Below are 17344 nucleotides of genomic sequence, written 5' to 3' on the forward strand. Positions count from 1 at the left end.
CTAGATACTGGAATAGGAGATGAAAGATTTGGTAAGCCTGCTACAGGGCTTGTGAACTGCCATGAGTGGTTGCATAATGGTTGCGTGTGCATACAGAACTCTGTGTATGCATAGTGGTGCTTTCTGACCATGTGAAAGGGCAACTGGTTTGGGACCAATTCATTTGGGATGTGTCCAGAATGGATGCACAGCCTTATTTTGCATGCCATCAAAATTGTGTCTGCTTGTGGCTCTGGTTTCTCTCAGTTACCCAAATGCAGTACCGTAACTACTTTGCCATCACTGTACATGAAAAGGAGCTCCGAGTCAGTCCAGAGTCCTCCTTCTACTGCCCCTAATAACTTCACGCTACAACAATGGTAGTGCTTTTCACAGTGCAACCTATTCAGTAAAGTAATAAAGGGCACCAGGATTCCTTTCCAGTCTGCTTGATCTCCCTCATGATGACCAATCTCTTGGGGTTGATTCACTTTGATTTCTCATTGTTTGATGACTCACAGCTGAGTAGATGAATTGGGAAAAAAAACACCCTCATTCATTGTGCTTTGAGGTGAGATGCAGTATTTGAAAGTTCTACCTGTTGTGTTGGAGCTACCGCCATGCTCCATTCATTCACATCTGCCTGTGTGGACTTGTTCTAAGAACACTGCATTTGGGATACCTTGCGATGGTAGTCTTAGCAGCTTGGATTAATAACCCGGACAATGTCATATCGTAAGGAGGAGACTGCACCAATACATTTGCGTAGTTAACCGCAACAAATTCAAACTAGAGGTGTGCACAATGATCCACCCTATGTGTGGGCAAATAAATTGTGGGGACATTTTTACCAATGGGGGATTTCCCTAGGAGGAGGAGAAATTCTCCAACATTTTCTTGGGGGAGGGGATTGAACTCACCATTAGCAGTGACAGTACTTCATTTTCTTCTAAGGTTTGGATTTGGGTTTGTGTGAGTGTGACCATCATCTTGCACATTCCACGGTACTTTGAACTAGGTCTGGCACCAGTACTGGGCGAGACTGGTCCCTGGTCAAGGGACCTGTGTGCCTGAATGGTCCCTTCACTGACCCAGCCTGGCCACACTGCCATTCATTGCCTATCTGCTAGGAGTCTTGGTGTTTTACAGCAGCAGCAGCAGCAGCAGCAGCAGCAGCAGCAGCAGCAGCAGGGGGTGGTGGTGCCACTTTTGAAGGGGAGCCAAGCTCAGCTCCCACCTGTGGTGGCTGCCTGCCATTTTAACTTACCCAAAATGCAATGCCCTGGCCCATAGATGTATGAAATATATCAACTGATTGTATCTATAGCCCAGGGAACTGGTGTGGGGCCGTGAAAGCAGCAGCAGTGCTAGTGAAATCGTGTAGCGATGATCCAGGGACGGGGTTCCCAGTCATATACCCATTCATTGTTGTAGTCATATACCCATTCATTGTTGTATGAGAATTCTTAGGGTACTTCAAAAACAATGAGAAAGATAGAGTTTGCAATCCAAGAAACCCTGTTCTAATCTGCACTATACTACCGGGTATTAAATCCCTATTGTACCACTTTTAAAAGTCCTGGAAACTGTGGTTTGTTAAGGGTGCTGAGAGATTTTAGGCAGAGTCCCCTCACAAAGCTACAATTCCCAGAGTTCCCTAGGAAGAGGGATTGATGGTTAAACTACTCAGGCAGGAACAGAATGCCCAAATTTGCAGGATGCAAGCTCTCTCTCTCTCTCTCTCCCCCCCCCCCCCCACACACTTCTCAATCTCTCTCTCTCTCTTTCTGACATATATATTTGCCATGAAGCAATTGTTCACTGGAAATTAGATTGAATTTCTCTACTGACAAAGAACATAGCCAGGATTCAAATCCACCGTGACACACACAAAAAAATCTGAGAACTTACCTAGGGCTGTTCTTGCAGGTGTGGCATCCTTTTTAATCCAAAACGATACCCAGGATAAGACAACTGTTAATATACAGGGAATGTATGTTTGAATAGTGAAGTATCCCATTCTTCTACTTAAATCGAAGTATATAGTCATGACTATATAATCACCTGCAAGAATAAAGAAATCGTATAATTTGGTAACTGGCTTGTAGAATCCAATGGGAGTCTGGTCACATGAAGAAGGAAACAGAGAACATTGCTGTAATGACTTACAGTGTTAACATTCATGCGCGACACAGTGCTTTGAATATAGAATACCTTTATATCAGTGATGGCAAGATCAACTGGGGCCGGAGAGCCAAACTTTCCCAAGGCCCACACCCAATATTTTTTTTACTACAAAAACAGGGGAAGCCCAACACATTTTGGCACCTGAGGCAAACTGCAAAATAGCACTGCACCACTACCAGTTCAGATGAGGCAGACAGGATCAGCTTGGGAATGAAAGAGGAGGCTGGATAGGAGGAGCAGATGGCGATGGCTGAGGTGGCATAGGATGAATCCACCACCCTTCCGAGGGGGTCCAGATCTGGTCCCCGAAGCGGCTGCCTCATCCCGCTTCATGGGCAAGCCACCCCTAATTTGAAATACTTGAATATGGCAAATCGGGTTCTACCATGAGTAAGAGCACGTGTTGCGATCGGGACCTGGCAAGACACATTCCCTTCCTGTGGGGGTGGGGCCGGTAGCCGGCCTTAGTAGCTAATGGTCAGTTAGGAGTTGCTGGGCAAAAGTTAATGTTGCAACTTGTGATGGACAGCTTAGCGTCCTATTTAAGCCTCAGCACGTAGGGCGTTCCTTCTCTTGGCTTCGGCTGCTGATCAGATCATCAGGCTGTGAACACGGTTGTATTAACCTATTTATCCCTTATTTATCCCTTGTTGAACCTTTGGCCTTGTGCCTTTATTCTTAATTTACCTCGGTTAACTTTAAGACCCACCACCCTCATTTTAAGAATCCCCTTGTGATAATACCCTTCCCTCCCCCCCCTTTCCCCCCTCCTCCTTCCCCTCTTGGGGTCCCTGATCCCCCTTTTGCAGGCCCATGCCGCTTCCTCACAAGGAGGCCCCCTGATTGCCTTTCCACACACACTCCTCCCACCATTCGGGTGGCCTGTTGGGGTCCTCTTGTACAGTTGTTGGATAAACTACATTTATTTCTGGCATAGGGCATCTTTATTGCCAGCTGGTCTGTGTCTAGGCAGCCTAAGAGGGTGGCAAATCACTCTGTAGCCCCAGGGCTTTGGTGTGTATTTCACAAAGGTTGGATAATAATAATAACAGATAATAATAATAACAGCAGGGGGTTGCTTTTCCTGTTTGATTTCCAACCCCTCCCCTGGCAGGGGCTTCGCCACACCAGGGGCCTGTTTGGGCTCTTCCCTCTGCTCCTTGGGAAGATTCTCCCTGTGCCCATTAGCTCTGCCCATGCATAATCCTCCTGGCTTGCCTTTCCCAATAGTGAGAGCCCCCATTAGGGGCTTTCCTTGCACAAATGTTCCCCCCCCCCCATTTCTCCCACTTTATAATAGTGTGGTTAGTCAGGGCTGTTCCTAGATTGGCTGGAATCACTTTCATTAGTATTCCTGCAGGCTGCCTTTAATTTGGGGGTGTGCAGTGATGTAGGCCGTTTTTTAATCTAGCCATGGGCAGAAGCACTATTGTGAGGTTCTTTAATACTGCAGCTGTTGCTATTGTGAGCGTGCTTTCCTAGCTTTTGATGTGAGCACTGCTTTGGGCTGCTTCTTTTTCATTTTGTGTGGGCCTCATCATGACACAGATCCTCAAGAGCTGAATCATTGAGGCCTACAAACCATTGAAGCCTAAGCCTTCTACTGTTAACAGTAAATGGCTGAGTCTCTGTGACATGTGACTCTCTCTATACAATTGTATCAGTCTTCTTGAATGTTTGTGCTGTTCTTGCTGATGCATCTCTGAGGCAGACATGGTGGAGCCGGTTTGCTCCTGGGGACTCTTATACTGGGGCACTCTGTGTATGCTCTTTAGCTTTGCTGTTTCCTGAGCAAGTTTAATTTCTTCAAGTATATTTTGCCCTGTTAGGTCAGTCACCATTTTAGATGTCTATCTTTTAGCATTCCTTTGGGGATTACTCTATTGCTGGGTAGGCAGAATAAAATAAGAATAATTTATTGTCACTATACCACATGTTTACAGTGAGTTTGAATGAGCCTGCTCCCCCCAATTTCACAGTCCTTGTCACATTTCGAGCTGTCGTATTACTACCAACCCCTAACGGCAGCTGCGATGTTGCTGTATTTCATTCAGCAGCCGCACGGCCCGTGGGTAATAAACTCTTCCTTAACCTGTTGCTGGAATGGCCCCAAAGTAGGCTTCTATGCAGCTTGCTTCCTATCCCAGCAAAGAGGGCTATTAAGGGGCCGTCCCAGTCACTTTTTCACCCAATCTTAGTTGTGCTATGGGCCATATTAAATCCCTCATAGCAAGCTTGGCCAGTGATCCACTCTGGCCAGTGTGGCGTAATGGTTAGAGTGTTGGACTTAAGACCTGGGAGGGCAGGGTTCGAGTCCCCACTCAGCCATAAATTTCATTGGGGGCAATCTTGGGCCTGTCACCACCTCTCAGCCTAACCTGCCTCACAAGGTTGTTGTGAGGATGAAAACTGCCTGCCTGGAACCCTAGGGAGTAAGTCATTGTGGAGGTGGCGGGATGATTTCACAAATGTGTGGACTGGAAAAATCCATGCCAAATTGCTGGCTTATGAGATTTCCCCCTTCTGAATTGCTCAAATCGGATCTTACAGCGGCAAAAAGGTGCATAAATCAAAGTCTGGAAGATGTGGAGCTATATCAAAATCTCTTAACTGGTGGGGGAGTTTGTTCACCGTTAAATATTGGCATTACCCCTATTTACCAAGTTCCATCTTATTTAACATCTCTCACGGTTGCTTCTCATCGATACGCCTTCATTAAAGCTAGGTTTAATGCTTTCCCATCAAACGTGCTGAGTCACAGATTTACTAAGGGCCAAGTTTCCCCCATGTGTGCCTGTGAAAATAAATCAATTGAATCTCTACAGCATGTAATGTTCAATTGCCCTATGTACAGTTCGATCCGTGCCAGTATATTAAATCCGATAATTCAGTCTATTGCAGATAAGCCAGTTGACCTATGTCTTGCTTGGGTTCTTCAAGATGTGGACCCTTACATAACCCTACAGGTTGCTAGACTCCTAACAGCTGTTATTGCGTATAAGAGACGAAATGGGATGTTAGCTGATTAATGAAATTACAAATATGTTTTCCAAAACGAAATTAGTCACTGATTTTAGTTTTATGCTTAAATTTTTAACTTTTTAAAAATTTCTCTGAGATATGCTTTTATGGAAATGTTAATATTGGTCCTTGTGAGTTGTGTTTTTATTTGCGGCTTGTACGGTGCCGTTGTTTTATTTGATTCTCCTTTGTTTGTTCTGTTTGTTCTGTTTTGTATTGTAAGATGGGCGAAAATGCCGAATAAACATCTATCTATCAACTCAGCGGGCAGCTAGGAGGAGGGGGCAGCAAAAGGCCCCCTCCCGGGCTGGGAGGTCTTCTCAGTCCTTTCCTGGGCCTTCTTCTGGGGTTGGTATCTCACCCGTTTCCTTTCCTCAGTCTCTCCCAGGTACTTTGCTGCAGGATCCTGCGCCTGAGTCCTCTGCTGAGGTCAGCCTGCCAGTGCCGTTACAAGCATCTTCAGGCGGGAAGCGCTGCCACAAAAGACGTTCCAGAAAGCCAGCCAAAAGGAGCTAGGGAGTCTCTTCTTCTCCTTCAACGGCCTCTTCCAGGTACCTCGGCCCAAGGGGCGATTCGCCATGACGGGAGCACCTTTTGGTGGGGCAGCAGTATAGGTGCTGGCATGCTTGCAAAGCTATGCGGAAGGAGCCTATCTTATTGATAAGGAGTCGCCTTGGGCCGCAGATAGCCTGTGCAGCATTCGAGACCTTGAGTACCTCCTTTGATCGGTCTTGGAGATTGAGTCTGGTTAACCTCGTGCACCCGGGTAACCTGTTAAAATGATTATTATTCTCGCGGGATCATGGGACAACACGGCTTAGTTATTGGGCACCTTTATTCCTTCATTGAGGAGCCGTGTGTCCTGTTGACAGGTCATCTAATTACTTTTGCAGGCAAAGCAGTTGCACAGGCGTTTCCCTGCCCGCTTCCAAGTAAGCTGCAGACGGATCTTAGGCGGAGGTTACAACCTCCAAGCGACTGCATTAGTGTTCACCATGGCAGGATTCGTGAACCTGCACATTGTCTTAGGTGCATTCTGATGCTACCGGAATTGCTTAGGGTTTTAATGCAGGGGCGGCAGCTGTTCAACGCCATGGCCCCGAGTCCGGTGTAGCAAGGCAATCGTGTGACCTAACCTGCTTGAGTTTTCCCCTTTGCAGTAACTGTGCCCATCTGGATTGAGGAGTCCAGCGACAGTTGGAATTGTACTTGGTATGGCGACCAGGCAGTGGGGACCTGGCAAATGGCCCTCACATTACTGTGGAGTTTTGCCCTCTTTTTTTTTTTTACACATTGTCAGCTGCACTGCTTAAGGTTTAAATGGTGTTTGCTGCTCATGTTCTTACGGGTTCATCTGAGGTTTCGATGTTGCCCTCTCCCATATTTCAGACGGGGACCTCCAGGTCCCAGGCTCTGGTCGCCTAGTTGGAGCCGGAATTTTCTGGAACCCTTGTGGCAATTTAGCGACAATTATTTATTATGAGGAGTAGCTTCCATTCCCTCTGCCACTTTAGGCTTTGAGCAGCTCCGGAGTGACTTCTTAACCTTTCGCTGGCAGTCTTGCCTATTTGGAGGGACTTGCCCCCATTCTCTGAGCAGGCGTTGCAGTCCTTGGCTCGCCTGCTCTGGTTCGGACGGGCCCTAATATCATCCAGACTCAGTCCACTGCAATTTCTATTACAGCTCTCTTGGAATGGGGGCCCTATATCCGGCCGTAGGCAGCGGGGAAGCCAGGCCCTGGCCCGTTGAAGGACACGGTTTAAGATTTGGGCTTTGAGAACGCTAGGATAGGGCACACTTTAGTGCATGTAAACGCCCTTCCTTGCCCAGTGTCAGTTTGCCAGGGTCATGAGCAAGGCCATAGTGGCCTAGGGCTCTTCGGCTGGTAATTACCCCCCTCACACTTCCCAATTGGCCCGCCAGGACGGTGGCGCTTTGGGGTTTGCCGGCAGATGGAATGTTGGGACTGGGAAGGTGGAAGCCCGCTGCGCATAAGGGGTTTGTGAGACTTCGGTCTTGATTCCTGAATTGATACTGCCTGTTTTCTGCTTTCAGGTCCCGAGCCCAGCTGCATTTGGATTGTCGGGCACAGCATCGTGCACTGGGCCAGCGCCAAGGCATGGGAATTGGGGCTTGGTGCTACTCTTGGACTTTTCCCAAATTTGAGAGTTACTTGGTTGGGCAAACGGGGCATGCTGTGGGATGAGCTTGTCCCTCTGGTTAAAAACCGGGTTTTTTGGGTGGGTCCCCCGGATATCTTGTGATTCAATTGGGGGAGAATGACTTGCCCCGAACTGGTTGTCGCGCTTTGCGCTTCTGGATTCGTAGAGATTTGAAAATTTTGGGGGGCCAGCCTGCCCAACACAATGCTTATCTGGTCACATTTGCTGCAGCGAGCTTCCTGGCGGGGAGCTCGATCCATGGCAGCGGTCAATAATGCGAGGAGACGAATTAATGGCGTTGCAGTGAATACAGTGCGAGCCTTGGGGGGTACTGATATTCCGCACCCCGGCATCACCTTCCTTGCCACCTCCCTGTTTCGAAGGGATGGAGTTCACTTGTCCCCTGATGGGAATGACTTATGGCTGGGGGTGATAGCTTGTGGTATTAGGGTTTGGCTTGCAGGGTGAGTGGTTTTGGCGGGAGCCAGTTGGCTCTGGTGGCGGTTAGGCATTGGTTCCTGTGTGGATTGCTGGATTGGGCGCTGCCCATCCAGAATCATGTTGATGCTGGGAATTCCGGTAAAGGAATCCGGCGACTCTTGTGCTTTGTCCGATGCCCCCGGTAGGGGTTAGGGTCATAAGCCGAGTCCCCGGGACCATTGAGGAAGAGGGACGCGTTGCTGCCCCCCCGTCCTTAACTCTCCTCAGTCGCATTCTCCCAATCGCTGGTTCTAGGCCAGCCTCTGTCCCGGTGTGACAGTAGTCTGAACCAATGCCTACGCAACCACTCACCGAATTTGTATTTAAATAAAGTTGTGGCCCTAAATTATTTGCCAAAAACCCAAACCAAAAATCTGTCTCCTGTGTCAAGTCAATGGGGGGTGGATTGAGGTCCTCGATACGCAACTTACATAATCTGAAACATGTACAGCACAGATATAATCACATAAAGTTATTAGGTATATACATATTGTCCTTGATGTGACCTGGGACCCTAAGGGAAAATACTGCTGTGCCCTTCCAAAGCTGCTTTCAGAAAAGATGTATGCCTCAGTCCCCACCGCACCCCACAGTAGCCTTGAAGGTAACGCCATGATTTGTATAGTGTTTGTAATGGTGTGGGTGGCATAGGGCACATTGGGAACTCCCAAAGGGTTTTCTCAGGCTCCTAGGCCTTATGTCTGAAATTGCTAAGTGCTGCTTTCTATTATCATCTCTGGAGCCTGATGTCTAAGATGCAAATGAATTTTAAATCAACAGATTCAAATAAGTTGTGCAACAGTATAGTCTAACGCAATGGAATTGTGATGAGAGACTATGTGAAAGTAAGTTTTCTTTGAAATGAGTGGGCTTAATTTTGAGAATCTTGATTCCTTATTACCGAACAGAAGGCTATCAAAGAAAGTGAGCTTTATCCACCAGGCTTAGACAATATGCAATGTAGTTTTTGCAGTACATGTAATCTGTATTTTCTGATTATGTGACAAAGCAGCTCTTTACATGAAGTGCAACAGAAGTGTGAAATAATTACTTCACCTGGCAAAATATAAAATGAAAAAGAGAGAGAGAGAGAGATTCAATAATAACTTGAAAGGGTGGAATTTTGTTTAGGCTTACAAATTTAAATAATGTATTATTTGAATAATGTAATGTGGCCCCAGGCTTCTTACCACTTCTCTTCATTTTTAGCATGTTATTGATCTCAGTAGTATATAGAGATAACATTATAGCACAAAAGAAACAACACAGGAAATGACTTGGCTGATAAAAATGTGCCTTTTATTAAGGGATCTTGTTCCCAGCTTTGAAGAAACTTATAAATAAAATTAAGTCAATAAGACTACCGTATTCAGAGAGGATGCAATTACACGGCTGAAGGACTTTGTAGCAGGATTTGAACGAGATGTACATGGGATCAGGAAAGAGGCAAGTGTTTGACAAATAAGGAAAGGTGAGCAAAGAGAGCAAGTGAATAATGTTAATTAGAAAAAAAGAGTAGGTGGCTCCTAGAAGAATGTCAACCAGCTCTTTTGAAAAAAATTAAAAAATCCCTTCCAGTAGCACCTTAGAGACCAACTAAGTTTGTTCTGAGTATAAGCTTTCATGTGCATGCACACCTCTTCTTTTTTAAAAAAATCTATTTATTAAATTTTATAAAAACAACAATCAACAAAGACAAACAATGCAAAACAATACAACCATACAAAAAACAAACCTGCAATAAAAACAAAATATTACTATCACTGACTTCTGTCCTTTACATTGTATATCGACTTCCTCCTATCTCCTCTTCCCGCGTTCCTTGTCTATCATCTTTAGTGATTTCTAAACATCTTGCAAAATCTTATTTACTATAAAAATTACCTAATTATTTAATCTTAACTATTTTTCTTAACTCATATTCATCTATCTTAAACACTTAACCTTACTCTAAATCTACAGTCTAGCCTCTCATCCTAGCTATATCTAATTATCAATCATACAATAATTTTTTAAATAAAATTTCTTCCAATCTTCTTCCACTGTGTCGTTCCTCTGGTCACGAAGTTTCCTGGTCATTGCAGCGAGCTCCATATATTCCATCATCTGCCATTCTTCAATCGTTGGTAATTCTTCTGTCTTCCAGTTTTTAGCTATCATGCACACTTCTTCAGATACACTGAAACAGAAGTCACCAGACCCTTATACAGTCATACCTCGTTTTGCATCCGGGATCTGTTCCAGAGCCCCAGATGCTCAACAAAAGGGACGCTCGACAAAGCGCTGCTCTGCGCATGCATGAAGCGCAATTTAGCGCTTCTGCGCATGTCGTTGTTGTTGTTGTTGTCCAGTCGTTCAGTCGTGTCCGACTCTTCGTGACCCCATGGACCAGAGCACGCCAGGCACGCCTATCCTTCACTGCCTCTTGCAGTTTGGCCAAACTCATGTTAGTAGCTTCGAGAACACTGTCCAACCATCTCATCCTCTGTCATCCCCTTCTTCTTGTGCCCTCCATCTTTCCCAACATCAGGGTCTTTTCCAGGGAGTCTTCTCTTCTCATGAGGTGGCCAAAGTACTGGAGCCTCAACTTCAGGATCTGTCCTTCTAGTGAGCACTCAGGGCCGATTTCCTTGAGAATGGATAGGTTTGATCTTCTTGCAGTCCATGGGACTCTCAAGAGTCTCCTCCAGCACCACAATTCAAAAGCATCAATTCTTCGGCGATCAGCCTTCTTGATGGTCCAGCTCTCACTTCCGTACATTACTACTGGGAAAACCATAGCTTTAACTATACGGACCTTTGTCGGCAAGGTGATGTCTTTGCTTTTTAAGATGCTGTCTAGGTTTGTCATTGCTTTTCTCCCAAGAAGCAGGTGTCTTCTAATTTCGTGACTGCTGTCACCATCTGCAGTGATCATGGAACCCAAGAAAGTGAAATCTCTCACTGTCTCCATTTCTTCCCCTTCTATTTGCCAGGAGGTGATGGGACCAGTGGCCATGATCTTAGTTTTTTTGATGTTGAGCTTCAGACCATGCTTCTGCGCATGCATGAGCAGCAAACCTGGAAATAACCCATTCCGGTACTTCTGGGTTTGCCATGGATGTTTGACAAAAAGGACCCTAAATGGGGCGGACTCAAAACGAGGTACAGCTGTATATAGTGGGAGGGTGGCGTGGGGTGGGGTGGGGGTTTTCTCAGAAGGGTAGTGGGAGATGGGTTGTTTGACTCAGTGGTAAACCTGTTGACGGCTGTTAACCACTGCAATTTGTCCTATAGGAACAAAGCAAGGGATAGTATGCAGATGACCTGTAGGACTAATTGCAGTCATTAACAGTCATCAACAGGTTTACCATACCTATTTTCCAGTAGATTACCCTCTGTCTGAACACCTGGAGAACAATGCATTTTCTGTACTGGTTCCTGTTTTTTGGAAATTTGCACTGGAGTTTCTACAGATACAGCCTCTTTCCAGACAAAAGTATGCAAAAAGTAGCTTTCCGATTAGTTATTAGACTTTAATTGATTGAATTGTGAATTGCTATGGCCAAGAAGTAGTCTTGGAAGAGAGTAAATAACTTTTTGTGTGTGTAGGCAGAGTTTTGTTGTGATGCGATATAGGAAAAGGATGGTAAAGATAATATTTTTAAGCAGTGGCTGAGCCTATTTGGGATGCTCCATTAATGGGTTTCCTGAATTGACAAGGGGCTGGTCAAGATGACCTCTGATGACCCTTCCTATTCCATGTTTTCATTGTCAGTAAATAGTTAAATTGATTCAAGGAGGAGAGCCTCAAGTGGCAATTGTATCTAAGGCGGTCTTCCTTTCCCCCCTCATTTCCTTTTACAAGCACATTCTCCTTCTGTTCAGCCTTTCTCTGACATAACTGCTTATTTCATTCCTTTTATACAATGGGCTGCTATTTTCATGCTGGCAACCTCTTGTGCTTGTAGCTGCTTCCCATTTAGCTCAAACTCAAATTCCTTAAAGAAAGGCACCTCATCTTTTGATGACTTCCGCAAAAGGGTATAAACACACACTCTGAGGAAAAGTGTTTTTTTTTTTTTTTAAAAAAAAAGGCCTCCCACTGTCCTGAAACTGTAGAGAATTATCATTTAAGTACAGATTTACTACATTGGTTGAAGTGCTAAACCTATTACATATTTGAACTCCAAGTAGATCCCAAGTTTGTGCTTTGGAGTATGAATATTTCACATTAAATACACCCACCCACCCACCCACCCACCCACACCATGTAAGAGGGATAGGGAACCTGTGGCCCTGTAGATGCCTGGCCCTCCAGGCGTTGTTGGACTCCAACTCCCATGCAACCAGCATGGCCAATGATCAAGGATGATGGAAGTTGTTGTTCCCCATCCTGATTAAATGGAATGGAGAGCATTTACAGGTTGGTGAAAGTCACAAAATACTTAGATGTAAGCTCTTTTTCTCTCTTAGACTTCAATGATTTCTAATTTACACAAGGAACTATGGTGGTTTAAATCCATGAACTTCAGCTGGACTAGGTTGTTAACTGGAATTCATACCCTTGTTCAAGGACCTGATGTTTGACTGTGGCAAGGTATCCCTCCCTACTCTTCGGTCCTCCCCAATACTACAAATAAGAGACATGACAACCAATATTTGGGTGATATTAGGCCACAACTTTATTGACAACAGGTGTAAGAGGTTTGGCATAGGCATTGGGTAGACCCAACAAAAAGTGGCTGCAGAGAAAGCCAGGGGGCTATGTTATATGCTGGAGGAACAGGCTAAGTCTGCCCCCCATGGCCCATGCTGATTAGGCAAGTGGGTGGGACCAATTATCCTGGCAGCAAACTGGACGCAGAGGCTTCCTTTCCTGCCTGGGAATCAGGCTACTTCTCACATCGGATCCCAACACACAGGGGAATGCCAGCCCGCAATGGCGCCCACCAAAGAGGGTGAGCAGACTTCTTGATATTAAGGGACCACCTAAACTAACCCAAACTGGATCATGAATCAGGTCCACTAACATGGCTGTAAAAATGGGTTGTAGGCTGGGTCTGCACCTTCAGTTTTTGGTATTGTGCAGATAGTTCCTATGAACATTTGCGTGTTACTTGCAACTATCAACTTTGACAACACTGATCACCTATGAGAGCGGGTGAGGACAGCCTAAGCTTTGATTCATCAGCCAAGACTCCTTTGCCAATGTGTTAATTTCACTTTTATTTTATTACCTAAAGGTGTAGGTGCATTTGCTTATATTGATTTATATTTCCAACATTCTGATTTTGAGATTCTGCTATTGAAAGTGGCAGTCATCCACCTATTGAAGTTAATTTTATGGTGCCTATTTTTAATACCAGATTGATTTGTTTGTTCTCCTTTTTGCTTCAAACCATGTACAAAAGAAAGAATGAAAGAACCAACGAAAGAAAGAAAGGTAGGTTATGGGTGGGTTGGCAAATTAACCATGGAGTTTCAGGTTAAATGTCAGTAAGCAGGATGAAGGAACCTTCCCACAGCTTTTGTTGTTAGGAACTTAATGCTCCTGTAAATCTTACTGATTTATTCCAATGATTTTTTTAAATACAGGTCAAATCTTTGCCTGTGGCTATTATCATACTTCTAGATCTTTTGAGAAAGGTTTAGCCAAAAGTGTAAGACTGATAAAAGATCAGTTGAACAAGCCTTAACGAGATTACACCTTCCAATTTAGGGGAAGCTGAAGAAGCTTCAATAGAAGGAAAGATGATTAAAAACTTGCAATAACCTAAATGCATATCTGAAAAGAAACTGAAAGAAATAGCACTAGGCTGTAGAGCTTTATCAGATCATCAGTCATGGAGATGAGGAACAAGAGTCTAATTGCGAATGGAGAAAACATTTTCAAAGCTTTAAAAAAATGTCCTGGATTTTAATGAGGATCTAGTAGACTTACTTGACCTCTAGCAGTGGATTTCAGAGAAGAAGCTTGTTAAATTTCTGGAATCTTTAGCATACAATAAGACCCTGGAGGTGGAGGAAGATAGTATTCCCACTGAATTATTCAAAGATCATCTGGAGACTGGTGGCTCCCTATGAATGCTGAACATTTTGACTTTATAAATTACTCTGGAAATATACCATAGGGTGGGATTATGAAGATCATGGTCATCATCTTTAAGAAAGGAGATGAAAAGACCAACCCAGCTATTAATGTGCTGTCAGCCTAAACAAACAAACAAACAAACAAACAAACATCAAAGCAAGGATTATGTCAGAATTCTTGATTCCAGATAACTGTTTTTTATTTCAGGTAATGTTTTGCAAACCTTCCTGCTTTAAGAAGGGCAGTGAATATGCAGACTTTGAAACCCTGAAGGCTCTATAAATTGGTTCCATCAATGATGAGTGTAGGCTAAATTCTTCTCTATATTGTTGATTAAAGAGCACTAGATTAATTAAAGCACTTTAAGCTGCTGCTAATTGTTGTATTTGTTAAATGAAGACAGGTTTCCACAGATTAGTCAACAAAGCATAATGTGGTCACCAGAGGAATTGAACAGGGCTATATCTGGTGGTCTCCCCTCCTATTTTAATTGTTGTATAAATGGTGTTATTCTTTGCGTGTTTAGACCTTTTAGCTTTCCCCAAATAAATCCACACAAGAGTCAGATATTCGGTTTGGTTTTTGGCAGAAATTTAGGCCACAACTTTATTGATTACAACCAAGTGAGTGGTTGCATTAGGTTCTGGTTCGACTATCTCCCTGCACCCTTGCAGGCAGTGCTGTCCCAGTGCCATGTTCGTAGGATGATAGCCAAGGATGAACACCGGGGACAGCTGCTGGAAGGAGCGCCAATCAGATGACCTGATGTCCCCTGGACTCGGGTGCAGGCCGGACCCCTTTCGGGGAATGCCAAACCAGTGAGTCCCTGGATTCCTCTACCGGAATATCCTTCATTTGCATACGTGTGGCCATGTCATGTGCCATGCCTATCACCTGAAACAGAGCCTATCCACAACTTACAAGTTGTGACTATTTGCTACGCAGCAGGCGAAACCCAAATGGCACCAGCCAATCAGCCAGGTGGGGAAAATTCCTGCCATGCCCCTGCCCCAATGGCAGACGACACACGACGGCATAGCAAGGTCAAGCACAAGCCCTAAATATAGGGAGAGGTGGGCTGGTGGGCCGATGCGAAAGCCCCAAAGAGGAAGCTCAGTAGCCTTGCATGGGCTTAAATAGGTCCCACATTGCTGCTCTTTCGTGACACCTCATTGGAAACAGAGAACATTGCTGTAATGACTTGCAGTGTTAACATTCGTGGGCGACACAGTGCTTTGAATATAGAATACCTTTATATCAGTGATGGCAAGATCAACTGGGGCCGGAGAGCCAAACTTTCCAAACTTTCCCAGGGCCCACACCCAATATTTTGACTATGGCAGACGAACACGGCTACCTACCTGTAACTCAGTAAAAGAAGTAAAAGAAGTTTAATGACTGAAAAGTGGATGAAATATTTACAGCGGCTTCCAAAGGACGGAACTGCTCTTTAAATTAGACACCAGAATTGAAATGTTTCTGTCTTTAAATATTTGCAGGTTATTTTTAGAACTGCCGTTTCCCCTGGGCAATAATATTAGGAGGAAAAATGTGACATTTAGAACTGAAGTTGTACTTGGAGCTAGATGATGTTTATATGATATGAGTCAGTATCAAGTAATTTACATTTGACGTTATTTGTTCTTCTGCAGGCAGTAATCTTTCATTTCTTTGGGAGGGCACTAGCATTTCCACAGGCTCAAGGGAAATGTCAATGTTTTCTTGAATGACACCGTCTAAGGTTTCAAAAGTGGCCGCCTGTTTCCCCCCCTGTATGTAGTCAAACGCTTTTCACCTTTTAAGTTGAAAGAGAGTGCTGAGCTTGGGAACGGTGTCTCTGAAATGTCCCAGTTGTTCTTTGGCTGTAATATTTACACTTATTGAAATATTAATATTTTGATGATGAAGAGGTGGTTCCCAATATAGCACGTCCTTTGAATAGTTAAACGCCACATGAGGCAGAAGGAAACAACCTTGCCTAGAAATAAAAAATGCAAGGAAATTCTGTCATAAGTTAGCAGCCTTCTTCTGAGGTTGTTTATTGAGTGGCCTCACTCTGGGTGCCTCTGTGTGTGGGGTGGCTTTGCCCAGGGGCGTCGCTGGGGAGGGGCGGTAGGGGCGGTACGCCCCCAGTGACAGGGTGAGCAGCGGCGGGTGGGGGTGACAAACGGTGGCCGCTCCCGCCACTCCCACGCGCCGCCGCTCCCTCCATCACCCCGGGAGCAGCAGCGCTGCACGGACGGGTTGCTCGCCCCTCCGTGCAGCACTGCTCCTCCCCGGGTGACCGGTGGTGCGTGGGGACTGGTGGGAGGGGCCGCCGCATGTCACCCCCACGCACCGCCGCTTGCTCTGTCGCCGAATCGGGAGTCTTTGAAGCCCGCAAAGACTCCGGAATCCGCCGCCCGGCACCCCTTCTTGCAGTGGCTGCTCACGCAGGCACGAGCAGCCGCGGCAAGAAGGGGTGCTGCTGCCGGGCGGCGGCTTCTTCGGGAGTCTTTGTGGGCTGCAAAGACTCCCGAATCTGCCGCCCAGCACCCCTTCTTGCAGCGGCTGCTCATGCAGGTACGACCAGCCGCGGCAAGAAGGGGTGCTGCTGCCGGGCGGCGGCTTCTTCGGGAGTCTTCCCCCCCCCCGGTGATCTCTTACAGGGTGTTGGTGTCCCACAAGATTTTGCATGCGTGCCAAGACAATAAAATGCTTTGCCCACGTGTGCCTGGGGCCATTTTGCCCAAGTGAGCTTCTTGCCCGCCCTCAGTGTTATACTGGTTTATTTGGGTCACTGGTTGATAGGGCCAGAAAGAATCCCCCCAACCTTTATTGGCTCCGTGGTGGTTATAGTTGTTTGTATGTTGTTGTTATGTTGTTTGCCTTTCCCATTGTGATTTAAGGGTTACTTTTGTTAGGTAGTGTTGGGACTTGTGCATCATGACGGAAATGGCATTGGGCAGGATCAACATAGTGAACGGGGGATCCCTGAGGGGCCCAGGGGGAAGAAGGGCCATGACACATCCTAGGCTCAGTTTAGGGGCCCTGCATGGCTGGCTTCTCTCACTCTGATAACCCATTGAGGGTCCCTAAGAGTCAGAAGAATCTGTTTCTGTATGCGACTATGCGACTGTGGCAGCTCGGATGTTATTTGCCCCCAAATGGAAAATGGACAAAGTACTGGAGAAGGAGGAATGGCTTCTTAAGATGTAGGAGTGTGCAGAGTAAGCAGGTCTGATCAACAGAATAAGAGATCAAGATGATAGAATTTATCAGGAAGATTGGAAAATATTTGTAGACTATTTTAAAAGTCACTGTAAACAGGTTAGCAGGATAGCCTGATAACACAATAAGTTTCCATTATCCTGAATCTGATTGCTCCAGAAGGTTACTTATTACTTAAGACTCCATTTCTCAAGAAAAACACTATCTCGTTGTCTGCACTCTCTGGCTCTCA

General features: G+C 45.5%; 1 protein-coding gene across 4 annotated transcripts in view; it reads right to left on the minus strand.

Moving 5' to 3' along the window:
- GABRG3 (gamma-aminobutyric acid type A receptor subunit gamma3) overlaps nt 1-17344 on the minus strand; it is a 282385-nt gene that overhangs the window by 7426 nt on the left and 257615 nt on the right. For 3 of the 4 annotated variants that reach the window (XM_033147526.1, XM_033147524.1, XM_033147528.1), the window contains one exon: nt 1891-2043. In XM_033147526.1, coding sequence (XP_033003417.1) covers nt 1891-2043 — 153 coding nt within the window. The remainder of the gene's footprint in view (nt 1-1890; nt 2044-17344) is intronic. The other variant, XM_033147527.1, reaches the window with a different exon arrangement.

The sequence above is a fragment of the Lacerta agilis genome, chromosome 4 (genome assembly GCF_009819535.1).
Source record: "Lacerta agilis isolate rLacAgi1 chromosome 4, rLacAgi1.pri, whole genome shotgun sequence".
NCBI lineage: Eukaryota > Metazoa > Chordata > Lepidosauria > Squamata > Lacertidae > Lacerta > Lacerta agilis.